Source organism: Delphinus delphis, chromosome 1 (genome assembly GCF_949987515.2).
Source record: "Delphinus delphis chromosome 1, mDelDel1.2, whole genome shotgun sequence".
Taxonomy (NCBI): Eukaryota; Metazoa; Chordata; class Mammalia; order Artiodactyla; family Delphinidae; genus Delphinus; species Delphinus delphis.
The window spans coordinates 131,285,532-131,298,785 of record NC_082683.1 but is presented as its reverse complement, the minus strand read 5'-3'; the positions used below and the strand labels follow the sequence as shown (position 1 = coordinate 131,298,785).

General features: G+C 34.3%; 1 protein-coding gene across 3 annotated transcripts in view; it reads left to right on the top strand.

Annotated features, from left to right (window-relative positions):
* Positions 1 to 13,254, top strand: part of COP1 (COP1 E3 ubiquitin ligase) — a 272,563-nt gene that overhangs the window by 176,920 nt on the left and 82,389 nt on the right. For all 3 annotated transcript variants that reach the window (XM_060034406.1, XM_060034397.1, XM_060034388.1), the window contains one exon: positions 2,954 to 3,070. In XM_060034406.1, the coding sequence (XP_059890389.1) occupies positions 2,954 to 3,070 (117 nt within the window). The remainder of the gene's footprint in view (positions 1 to 2,953; positions 3,071 to 13,254) is intronic.

The following is a 13,254-nucleotide window of genomic DNA, read 5'->3' as shown; positions in this document are numbered from 1 at the left end:
TCATATCTGTTATATTAGTTCCCTAGGGCTGCCATAGCAGTGTACCACTACATGCCTGGCTCCTACAATAGAAATTTATTCTCTCACAGTACTACAGGCTTAGAAGCCCGGAGTAAGGTATTGGCAGGGCCATTCTCCCTCTGAAGACTCTAGGGAAGAATCCGTCCTTGCTGCCTTCCTAGCTTCTGGTGGTTACGTAGCAGTCCTTGGCATTCTTTTACTTGTAGCTGCATCCAATTTCTGCCTCTCTCTACACATTGCCTTCTTCACTCTTTGCCTCTGTAGCCAAGTCTCCCTCGCCTTATAAAGGTATCAGTCATTGGATTTAGGGCCCATCCTATTCCAGTATGACCTCATCTTAACTTGATTACATCTGTAAAGACCCTATTTCAAAATAAGTTGACACTCATAGGTACCTAGTGTTAGGACTTCAACGTATCTTTTTGTGGAGAACAATTTAATCCACAATACCTGTTCTCTTTAATAACTAATAACTTAATAACAGTATTGTATTCCTTGTGCATTTTTCTTTTCTATGCTTTATATATTCAGTGTATCTTTATAGTATTTTAAACCTTAGGTATCCTTACAGTTCAGACAGTTATATTAGATTCTAATATCTTATGTGTTGAAAATTATAACCATGGTGGTTACCATTATGTCTTATTTTTAAAATGTAAATGATTACTCCATTGAGAAAATTACTTTGAAATAAAAAAGAAGACCTCACTTCTAAGTTAGCTGTTGTTCTGTTAGTTCTGGTTCATTTTTATGACTACTCATATTTAATAGTCATGAAACACTGATATATAATCCTTGTTTTTAAAGGTTCTTAGTGATTAGTAGTGAGGTTATGGGATTAGTAGGTGCTTCATAAATATTTGTTGTGGATTAACTTTGGCTTGCCATACTGTTAGAGTACAGTCCTACCACTTGATATTCTAATCTATAAGTACTATTTGACATGCAGACTTTTAATTACAGCTAGCCATCTCATCTCAGAATTGTGTATCTTAATTGCCTGAACAATTGTATGTTGACTGAAATAGCACGATTCCTATTGGAAAATAACATGAAACAAATCAAACATTTCTATTTAAAACTGTTATTTTTTTATTTTAGTAATGAGTATCTTATGTTTCTCTGGGAAGGCTAATAGATTCATCAGGTATTTTCTTTGGTTTTTTTTTTTTGCGGTACGCAGGCCTCTCACTGTTGTGGCCTCTCCTGTTGCGGAGCACAGGCCCCGGACGCGCAGGCTCAGCGGCCATGGCTCATGGGCCCAGCCGCTCCGCGACATGTGGGATCCTGCCGGACCAGGGCACAAACCCGTGTCCCCTGCGTCGGCAGGCAGACTCTCAACCACTGCGCCACCAGGGAAGCCCAATTCATCAGGTTTTAAATAATTTTTTTTAATGATTAATTTTTATTCAGAGGTTTCACATATTTAAAGAAATTTTCTATTCTTGTGAAATTCTATTCATAGAAGATAAATGATCCTGTTCACACAGAGGAAGTCTCTATTCTTATGAAATAACATTCATAGAAGTGGTAGTTGTTGGAACCATTTTTATGTTTTTCACTCCTATTTAAAGATCACTGTATTAATAATCCTAAAAAGATTCTAAAATTTTATTATGCCTCCAGCTCTATATTTTGGTTTTCAACTCTGCTTTACACATTAGAATCACTCAGAAAGCTTTTTTTTAAAAATTAATTTATTTATTTTTGGCTGCGTTGGGTCTTCATTGCAGTATGCAGGCTTCTCATTGCGTTGGCTTCTCTTGTTGTGGAGCACAGGCTCTAGGTGCGCGGGCTTCAGTAGTTGTGGCACATGGGCTCAGTAGTTGTGGCACACAGGCTTAGTTGCTCTGAGGCATGTGAGATCTTCCTGGACCAGGGCTTGAACCCGTGTCCCCTGCACTGGCAGGTGGATTCTTAACCATTGCGCTACCAGGGAAGCCCCCGGAGAGCTTTTTAAAAAACCACCAATACCTGGACCCCATCTGGGCACTGTCCTGATGAGACATTGGGACCCATAGAATGATGGGTTAGGAAGGCTTTTGTTGTTGTTGTTGTTGTTAATGTTTGTTATTAATCCTAATGTGCAACCAGGATCGTAACCTGTATCTTGAAAGTCTATTTGTATTCTAGTGTCTACTAGGACATTTTTGTTTAAAAATGATATGGTTGCTCTGGTAACTCACAAGATAACATCTCACTTTTATACTTCTGTTTTCAGATCTTACCTGCTCTGATCAGTCAGCTTTTCACTCCCTAATCCTTACAAATCTCAATATATACCATTGGAATGGACTAAATATCAAATATTAAAGCAAAATTTTAAAGTTCAGCTAAGCAATTCTGTCATCTGTTACTTTAGACGTACTAAATCATACAACTAAGTTCCCATGTAAAATTTTAAAATCATGGAATTCTTAATTGAAAGATGAAATAAGAACTGCTCCCAGGTACTTTAAAAGATATTTGTGTTTATATCATATATACAATCTGATATATATCGTACATGTGAAAATGTGTGTGTATGTGTGTATGTGAGGTTCTCAAAAGTGTAATAGGCTGGACGATAAACCATGTAGTTGCCTTACTCATACACACACACACACACACACACACACACACACACACTATTTAAAGAATACTAAGGCAAATACACATGTATTTCAGATTGCTTTGTTTTAACCTGTCTTTTATGCCTTAGTTATGAGATATATTGATTATGTAATATTTTCTGACTTTGAAACTAAGTTCTGTTGGTTTAAATATACTGTTCTATTATTCGTTCATTCAGGTTAAACATTTTTGATCCTAGTAAACCAAAATGCTTAGATTAGCATGAAAAGACAGCTGTAGCAATAAGCAGACTTTCTCAGTTACAGAAGCACTGGCCTATGTATTGTTTATTTTCATTTTTATTGTTCCTTACTCTTAGTGAAGCTATGGTCTACCAACCTAGACAACTCGGTGGCAAGCATTGAGGCGAAGGCTAACGTGTGCTGTGTTAAATTCAGCCCCTCTTCTAGATACCATCTGGCTTTCGGCTGTGCAGGTAAGAAATGAAAGATTTGTCTTCTTTTGTTGTTGGTTTTCATGACTAAGATAAAAGAACGTTTTAAAATGAATAACTTTCTTTGTAGGTTTAAACTTTGTTTTCATTATTATACTCTAAATTAGAACTATGTGGTATGCCATTTTTACTCATTAATTGCTGTGCCTTAATTTCAGTGTTCTGTCTCCCATGTCTAATACATAGAGATGGGTTTGTTGATTATTTTTGTTGCTGTTCCTCTGAGTCTTTGCATGCATGAATAATGCTTATTTGTTTACAAACTTAGGTCATAATGATGTTTAAACAATGAAGCTGTATTGTTTAGACACAGGAAACCTTTTTTTTTTTAATTAAAGGAAACCTAATAATTCCTTCAATTTGTCTTACCATCATAATTACTGATAGGGCTTTCTTTCATTCTCAAAAGTGTTATGGGTTGGAAGATAAATTATATGGTCACTTTTACTCATAATTCCTTTGTCTTCTATATCTGAATTCCTACCTTGAATGTTTACTAAAGCAGTAAACAACTGTAATTTAACTTTAGCATTGTTAAATCTCCTTGATTCTTGATTCCTTTTTTTATTGATAATCTTGAGTAAAAAAAAAAAAAAAAAAAAGATAATCTAGCACCATATCATGAACACAATATTACCTTGTAAAAAGGTAAATTTAAATCTTAATTTGTCATAACATCTTTTCCTTATTCCAACTTACTATTTATTTCACTTGCATACTGGCATAATTTCATAATTAAATTCCAGGAGGGTATGGATGAACATGTATATGTGGGTAGAATTCTCTTTTCATTAGCAGATAGATTTTTTTTTCCCCCTCACATGCTGCTCTTTTCCATTGGGACCTACTATTCCCTTATTTAAATCCCTGTTTTGTCTCTGACTAGAAATGTTACTTTGGGCAAATTGATTAACTTCTCTCCGCAAGTTCCTTATCTTTAAAATAGAGATAGCCTTTTGGGTCTCTTATGACGATTATGAAAGGAAGATGCTGTCTGTAAAGCTCTTCGAAAATGATGCTTAATAATTATTTAGTTATTATTATTAATTTTTTATCAGTGATTTAATTAGAGTAGCTTTTTGAGTTTTTAATATTATAAACATACTCACCAATGGCCATCAATTTTTTTTTTTGGTTACGAGTTTTTATTTCTTTTTTAACATCTTTATTGGAGTATAATTGCTTTACAATGGTGTGTTAGTTTCTGCTTTATAACAGAGTGAATCAGCTATATGTATACATATATCCCCATATCTCCTCCCTCTTGCATCTCCCTCCCACCCTCCCTATCCCACCCCTCTAGGTGGTCACAGAGCACCCAGCTGATCTCCCCATGCAGTGCAGCAGCTTCCCACTAGCTATCTATTTTACATTTGGTAGTGTATATAAGTCCATGCCACTCTCTCACTTCATCCGGGCTGACCCTTCCCCCTCCCCGTCCATGTCCTCAAGTCCATTCTCTACGTCTGCATCTTTATTCCTCTCCTGCTCCTAGGTTCTTCATAACCTTCTTTTTTTTTTTTCTTTTTAAGATTCCATATATATGTGTTAGCATATGGTACTGTTTTTCTCTTTCTGACTTACTTCACTCTGTATGACACACTCTAGGTCCATCCACCTCACGACAAATGACTCAGTTTCGTTTCTTCTTATGACTGAGTAATATTCCATTGTATCTATGTGCCACATCTTCTTTATCCATTCATCTGTCAATGGACACTTAGGTTGCTTCCATGTCCTGGCTATTGTAAATAGAGCTGCAATGAACACTGTGGTACATGACTCTTTTTGAATTATGGTTTTCTCAGGGTATATTCCCAGTAGTGGGATTGCTTGGTTGTATAGTAGTTCTATTTGTAGTTTTTTAAGGAACCTCCATACTGTTCTGCATAGTGGCTGTATCAATTTACATTCCCACCAACAGTGCAAGAGGGTTCCCTTTTCTCCACACGCTCTCCAGCCTTTATTGTTTGTGGATTTTTTGATGATGGCCATTCTGACTTTTGTGAGGTGCTACCTCATCAGAGTTTTGATTTGCATTTCTCTAATGGTTAGTGATGTTGAGCGTCCTTTCAAGTGTTTGTTGGCAATCTGTATATCTTCTTTGGAGAAATGTCTGTTTAGGTCTTCTGCCCATCTTTGGATTCGGTTGTTTGTTTTTATGATATTGAGCTGCAGGAGCCGCTTCTAAATTTTGGAGATTAGTCCTTTGTCAGTTGCTTCATTTGCATCTATTTTCTCCCATTCTGAAAGTTGTCTTTTCATCTTGTTTAGTTATTCCTTTGCTGTGCAAAAGCTTTTAAGTTTCATTAGGTCCCATTTGTTTATTTTTGTTTTTATTTTCATTTCTCTAGGAGGTGGGTCAAAAAGGATCTTGCTGTGATTTATGTCATAGAGTGTTCTGCCTATGTTTTCCTCTAAGAGATTATAGTGTCTAGCCTTACATTTAGGTCTTTAATCCATTTTGACTTTATTTTTGTGTATGGTGTTAGGGAGTGTTCTAATTTCATTCTTTTACATGTAGCTGTCCAGTTTTCCCAGCACCACTTATTGAAGAGTCTGTATCTTCCCCATTGTATATTCTTCCCTCCTTTATCAAAGATACGGTGACCATATGTGTGTGGGTTTATCTCTGGGCTTTCTATCCTATTCTGTTGATCTATATTCCAGGTTTTGTGCCAGTACCATACTGTCTTTTTTTTTTTTTTTTTTAAGGAATTCCTTTATTTTTATTATTTATTTATTTTTGCTTTGTTGGGTCTTCGTTTCTGTGCGAGGGCTTTCTCTAGTTGCGGCAAGCAGGAGCCACTCTTCATCCATTTATTGAAGAGACTGTTTTTTCACCACTGTATATCCTTGCCTCGTTTGTCATAGATTAGTTGACCATAGTTTTGTGGGTTTATCTCGAGGCTGTCTATCCTGTTCCATTGATCTTTATTTCTGTTTTTGTGCCAGAACGATACTGTCTTGGTTACTGTAGCATGTAGTATAGTCTGAAGTCAGGGAGTCTGATTCCTCCAGCTCTCTTTTTTTCCCGCAAGATTGCTTTGGCTATTCAGGGTCTTTTGTGCCTGCATACAAATTTTAAGATTATTTGTTCTAGTTCTGTAAAAAATGCCTTTGGTAATTTGACAGGGATTGCATTGAATCTGTAGATTGTTTTGGTAGTATAGTCGTTTTCACAATGTTGATTCTTCCAATCCAAAAACATGGTATATCTCCTCATCTTTTTGTGTTTTTAATTTCTTTCATCAGTGTCTTATAGTTTTCTGCATACAGGTCTTTTGTCTTCCTACCTAGGTTTATTCCTAGGTATTTTATTTTTTGTTGTTGCAGTGGTAAATGAGAGTGTTTCCTTAATTTCTCTTTAAGATTTTTCATCATGAATGTATAGGAATGCAAGAGATTTCTGTGCATTAAATTTGTATCCTGCTACTTTACCGAATTCATTGATTAGCTCTAGTAGTTTATTGGTGGCATCTTTAGGATTCTCTATGTATAGTATCATGTCATCTGCAAACAGTGACAGTTTTACTTCTTTTCCAATTTGTATTCATTTTATTTCTTTTTCTTCTCTGATTGCTGTGGCTTGAACTTCCAAAACTATGTTGAATAATAGTGGTAAGAGTGGATATCCTTGTCTTCTTCCTTATCTTAGAGGAAATGCTTTCAGTTTTTCTCCACTGAGAATGATGTTTGCTGTGGGTTTGTCGTATATGGCCTTTATTATGTTGAGGTAGGTTCCGTCTGTGCCCACTTTCTGGAGAGTTTTTATCATAAATGGGTGTTGAATTTTGTCAGAAGCTTTTTCTGCATCTATTGTGGTGATCATTTGGTTTTTCTTCTTCAGTATGTTAGTATGGTGTATCACATTGATTGATTTGCATATATTGAAGAATCCTTGCATCTCTGGGATATATCCCACTTGATCATGGTGTATGATCCTTTTAATGTGTTGTTGGATTCTGTTAGCTAGTTATTTGTTGAGGAATTTTGCATGTATATTCATGAGTGATATTGTTCTGTAAATTTCTTTTTTGGTAGTATCTTTGTCTAGTTTTGGTATCAGGGTGATGGTGGCCTCCTATAATGAGTTTGGGAGTGTTCCTTCCTCTGCAGTTTTTTGGAAGAGTTTGAGAAGGATGGGTGTTAACTCTTCTCTAAATGTTTGATAGAATTCACCTGTGAAACCATGTGGTCGTGGACTTTTGTTTGTTGGAAGGTTTTTAATCACAGTTTCAACTTCATTACTTGTGATTGGTCTGTTCATATTTTCTGTTTTTTCCTCGTTCAGTCTTGGAAGGCTATGCCTTTCTAAGAATTTGTCCATTTCTTCCAGGTTGTCCATTTTATTGGCATAGAGTTGCTTGTAGTGGTCTCTTAGGATGCTTTGTATTTCTTCGGTGTCTGTTGTAACTTCTCCTCTTTCATTTCTAATTTTATTGATTTGAGTCCTCTCTCTCTTTTTCTGGATGAGTCTGGCTAATGGTTTATCAATTTTGTTAATCTTCTCAAAGAACCAACTTTTAGTTTTATTGATGTTTGTTATTGCATTCTTTGTTTCTATTTCATTCATTTTTGTTCTGATTTTTATGATTTCTTTCCTTCTGCTAACTTTGGGTTTTGTTTGTTCTTTCTTTAGTTGCTTTAGGTGTAAGGTTAGGTTGTTTATTTGAGATTTTTCTTGTTTCTTGAGGTAGGATTGTATTGCTATAAACTTCCCTCTTAGAACTGCTTTTGCTGCATCCCATAGGTTTTGGATAGTCGTGTTTTCATTTTCATTTGTCTCTAGGTATTTTTTGATTTGCTCTTTGATTTCTTCATTGATCTCTTTGTTATTTAATAATGTATTGTTCAGCCTCCGTGTGTTTGTGTTTTTTACGTTTTTTTCCCTGTAATTGATTTCTAATCTCATAGCGTTGTGATCAGAAAAGATGCTTGATATGATTTCAATTTTCTTAGATTTACTGAGGCTTGAATTGTGACCCAAGGTATGATCTATCCTGGAGATTGTTCCATGCGCACTTGAGAAGAAAGTGTAATCTGCTGTTTTTGGATGGAATGTCCTATAAATATCAATTAAATCTATCAGGTCTGTTGTGTCATTTAAAGCTTGTGTTTTCTTATTAATTTTCTGTTTGTTTGATCTGTCATTTGGTGTAAGTGAGGTGTTAAAATTCCCCACTATTATTGTGTCACTGTCGATTTCCTCTTTTATAGCTGTAAGCAGTTGCCTTATGTATTGAGGTGCTCCTATGTTGGGTGCATATATATCTATATTTGTTATATCTTCTTCTTGGATTGATCCCTTGATCATTATGTAGTGTCCTTCCTTGTCTCTTGTAATAGTCTTTATTTTAAAGTCTATTTTGTCTGATATGAGAATTGCTACTGCAGCTTTCTTTCTTTTTTTTTTTTTTTTAGAAGATGTTGGGGGTGGAGGTTTATTAATTAATTTATTTTTGCTGTGTTGGGTCTTCGTTTCTGTGTGAGGGCTTTCTCTAGTTGTGGCAAGCGGGAGCCACTCTTCATCACTGTGCACAGGCCTCTCACTATCGCGGCCTCTCTTGTTGTGGAGCACAGGCTCCAGACGCGCAGGCTCAGTAGTTGTGGCTCACGGGCCTAGTTGCCCTGCGGCATGTGGCATCCTCCCAGACCAGGTCTCGAACCCGTGTCCCCTGCATTAGCAGGCAGATTCTCAACCACTGCACCACCAGGGAATCCCTCCAGCTTTCTTTTGATTTCCTTTTGCATGGAATATCTTTTTCCATCCCCTCACTTTCAATCTGTGTGTGGTGTGTCCCTAGGTCTGAAGTGGGTCTCTTGTAGACAACATATATACGGTCTTGTTTTTGTATCCATTCAGCAGAGCAAGTTTTTTGACCTAACGGTAAAGGTGTTTATTAATTGTCTTGTTAGCTGATTACTACATGATGTTTTCTTATTGAGTAGAAAAAGGTAGAAAAACCATTTCTTTCCAATTCATCTTCTCTAAAGCCAGTTTGAGAGAACATTGTAAGACTAAAATAAATAGAACTACTAACCATCTGTGGTTTTAATAGAATGGTAGAGTTGCTTGCTTACTAACTTGAAGCATTTTGCAAGTTTTAAAACTGTAATTAGTATAACAGATAGGAAATGTGGGTACTCCTAAGTTATATTCTTTAAAGTAATAATAGTTGTGTTTTTCCCCCCAGAAATTAGTGATATAAATCAAAGGTAAGATTCATATTATTCTGATTCAAGATTGATATTTATACTAATAACATATTCACTGGGAAGGAATAATGTTTCTAGAACAAACAAACAGGAATTCTGAAATATTCTATTTAAACTGTGTTCTCAACAAACATTTTCAGTTTTGGTTGCTGTAAACTCTTTGTTACTGTCAGCAAACTAAACAGTTCATACACATAAACATATACCATTTGTTTTCCCATTTTCAATACTTCCTAGTTTTTGCGATTGATATGTGATAACTCTTAGTCTTCAAAAGGAAAAAATGACCTTTTTGGTTGGTTTGGTTTTGTTGATTAATTAATTTTTAAGTACTGATATTACTTTCCTGACTCTCAAACTTGCAGTGGTTTCTTATTGTTTAAAGAATAAATAGAGTCCTTTGCTTCCTGTTCTAGGCACTCCATGATTGCCTTCAGTGTTCCTTATACTTGACTTATGTTGTTTATTCTTTGAAAATTTTCACTGAGAAGAATTTTTATAAAGCTTCGTCTTTCATAAAGATTTCTTGATTCTCAGTAAAGTTGAGACTACGTATCTTACATATGTATCTTCTACTTTAAAAAATGTATGTAATCATTTAAAAATTGTTTATATTTAATTATACAAGTAGTACAAGGTTAAATCCTCATTCTCAACTTTGATATGTTACAGATAAAGCTTAAGTTCCCCTTGATCACACATTATTAAATTGTCTCTTCAGAGGTACTTCTTAAAATACTTTTACCAGTGTCTTTCCATAGATAGGGAGCTTTTTTTGTGGAGATGACCAATAAGTATTTTTCTTTTTTAGAATATTTGTTGTTTTTTAAAAATCAAGATGGATTCTAAAAGATGAACATGTACATTATGTAAAATACACATAGTTTTAGGTTATCTTTAGATCTCTGATGTGAATTTTTGGACTACCTTCTGCTCTTCCATGCCTTCCTCCTATATCTGTCCCCAAAATATAATTCATCCCTTTCAACTTAAGAACCTGGTGTTTAGTTTAGTTTCATTTTATAGAGCTAACATGGAGAAACTTGATAGATATGTAAGTGCTCAGGATATCTTAAACATTTTTTCTGTCTTTATTTAATGGGAAATATTTTAGGTTTGTTAGGTTCATAAATCTGCCTTGTTTTTTATTTTATATAGTGGTTGCCAGTGGGGATGTCTTTTCCTTCACATTTAAATAAATTAAATGTCTGAATATTTATTTAATAAATCTTAATTAGCATCAGAGCATTCATGAACATGTGTTTCAGTTACCTATACTACATCAAGGACATTTTGTTTTCAAGTTTCTAAGTAATCTGTGTGAATGCAAATGGAGGTGGCATGCATAACGCCAATATTCAAGAAACAAACTATTCTATTATTTTGTTGTAAAATCTACTTTTGATAGTCTAGAATTTAAGAACAACTTTGAGGCACCTAGTAAATCTTTCACCTGTTTATGTCTGTCTTGCCTTCCAGGCTGTAAGTGTCGTTTAGCTAGATCTTTTTAAAAAATGTGCTTCACAGGAAATTTTATATTCATATTAAATGCAGAGATATTTTAAAGTCAGGCATTTATTATTCAGTTGTTACTAATATGATAGACATGATCATTCATTTTTTGAAACTAATATTGAGCAGTCACTACAAACACGGGAAAGTACAAAATACATGATACGCTTTCTAGAAAGATCATTAAAATAATAGAAGCAAAGCACAAAATTCAAATTATTACTGGGGTCGGGGGGGAGGAGTAGAATATTTGGCTAATCCTAAAGGAAATGAGAATGGAAAGGGGGAGAAGCATAGAATATTTGGGATAGCTAAAAAACAGAAAGTAAGCTGATAGAAATTCAGATGTATCTAATTATTGTAAATGGAAACGACTTAACAGCTGCAAGTTAAAGGTGCAGATTAACAGACTAGTTAAAATGTTCAAAATGCAATAATATACTCTTTACAAGAGACACATTTAAAACAAGGATAAGGAAAGATAAATGAAAACAGTTTTATTTTGGCACAGGAATAGATAGACTAGTGGAACAGAACCAAAAATAGACTTACAAATGCATGGATGTTTGATACCTGGCAAAGATCATATTGCATAGGAGTTTGGAAAATATGGAATTTTCATAGTTGGACAATTGGTGTGGGAAAATGATGTTGTAATTCATGCGCCATACAATACACAGTCGATTCCAGGTCACCACACAACCTAGATGTGAATAGCAAAATATAAAGTATTTAGAAAATGAGTTAAGAGAGAATATCTTCATGATCTTGTAATAGGGACGGCTTTAAGATACAAAAAGTATAAGCCATAAATAAAAGGTAGATAAATTTGGCTACAGTAAAATTAAAAACGTCTATTTACCAAATAATACCTGGAAAATAATTTCTTAAAAAGTCATTAATTGGGAGAAAATATGTAGAACACATATAAATGACAGAATTCTTCATATCTATATTACATGAAGAACTCTTTCAAATAAATAAGGAAATGATAAATACATCCTACAGCTTTGCTCTTCAAAGCGTATTCTGCACAGCATCAGCATCACCTAGGAGCTTGTAAGAAATGCAAATTCTAACACCCTGACCAAGACCTACTGAATCAGAATTTCTGAAGGTGGACCCCAGGAACCTGTTTTTTAACAGGCTCCCCAGGTAATTCTAAAGTTTGAGAAACCTTGCCCTAGAGAAACATGTATTTAAATAATGTATGTAGTTGCATATTCACACTGTAGAACATTCAACAGTGAAAATGAATGAACTGCAGCTCCATGAACTGATGTGGATGAGTAACAAGCATAATAAATGTTGAATGAAAGTCACAGAAAAATGCACAGTACAATTCTATTCATGAGCATGTAAAACAAACTACAGTGTTTAGGAATATGTACATTGACCATAGGAATATGTGGTCAAACCACTAAAAAAAAAAAAAAGGAAATAATTGTTCTAACTTCAAATATAGCAGTTACCTCTCAGAAGGAGGAAAAAAAAAATGTGATGTACAGGAGGCTTTAATATTGTAGTTGTAATCACTGTAGTAGTTACAAAGATGTTGAAACTTTTCACATGTTTATAAACTGTCTATATGCAGGCTACTTTCCAAATCAGAAAGAAATTTTTTTAAAAAGATGGAAAAGATGTAGACTAATTTAAACAAATGCTAAAAATTTAGCATATAGAAAATTCATAAAATATATCATTAAATACTTTTAAGATATTACAACAGAAACTTCTTATAATTGAGCTTTTGGCAGTTATAAGTGAAAATGGTTTAAGTGAATAAAAATACATGGTAGTCTTTCTTTTCTTTTTTTTTTAATAAAAGATTGAGACTTCATCAATTTTTGTTGTTTCTCTTCCCAGTAAGCCACTAACACTTCAGTTTCAGCTACATCATTTATGTTCCTTTCTGCAAGCACCTACAGACAGCTAGGATGGGTTATGTTTAAGGGAATTTTTAGAATAAGCTTAATGCCAGAATAGATAAGATTGTCATTGTTTATTCAGATATTCACTCAATAAGAGAAGGTTTTTACATCCTGATATACGTGATTTACTTAAAGCGTTCCAGAAAATGTGTTTTTCCTCATAGAGGTTTTAAAAAATTGACTTCTAAATGTGGCTTACTGTTTTAGATCATTGTAAATCTGTCATATGAAATACTTTAAATATTTTTGAAAAACCTATGTTAAAAAATTGAAATCATTTTTTCTGAATTTAAATATTTATTTGGTGTTTTCACATTTTGTTTGCAAGGTTAGTTTTTTTTTAATATATTGATACTTAACACAGTAGTAGAGTGATGAATCATGTAATTTATAGATTATTTCTTTAGTGGGAGAATTAGAATGAGGATTGGAGAATAGGCTATATTGTAAAGGGCTGCTCCAGAAAATATAAAATTTAGGTACTCGTGTCTGAGTTAGATATCA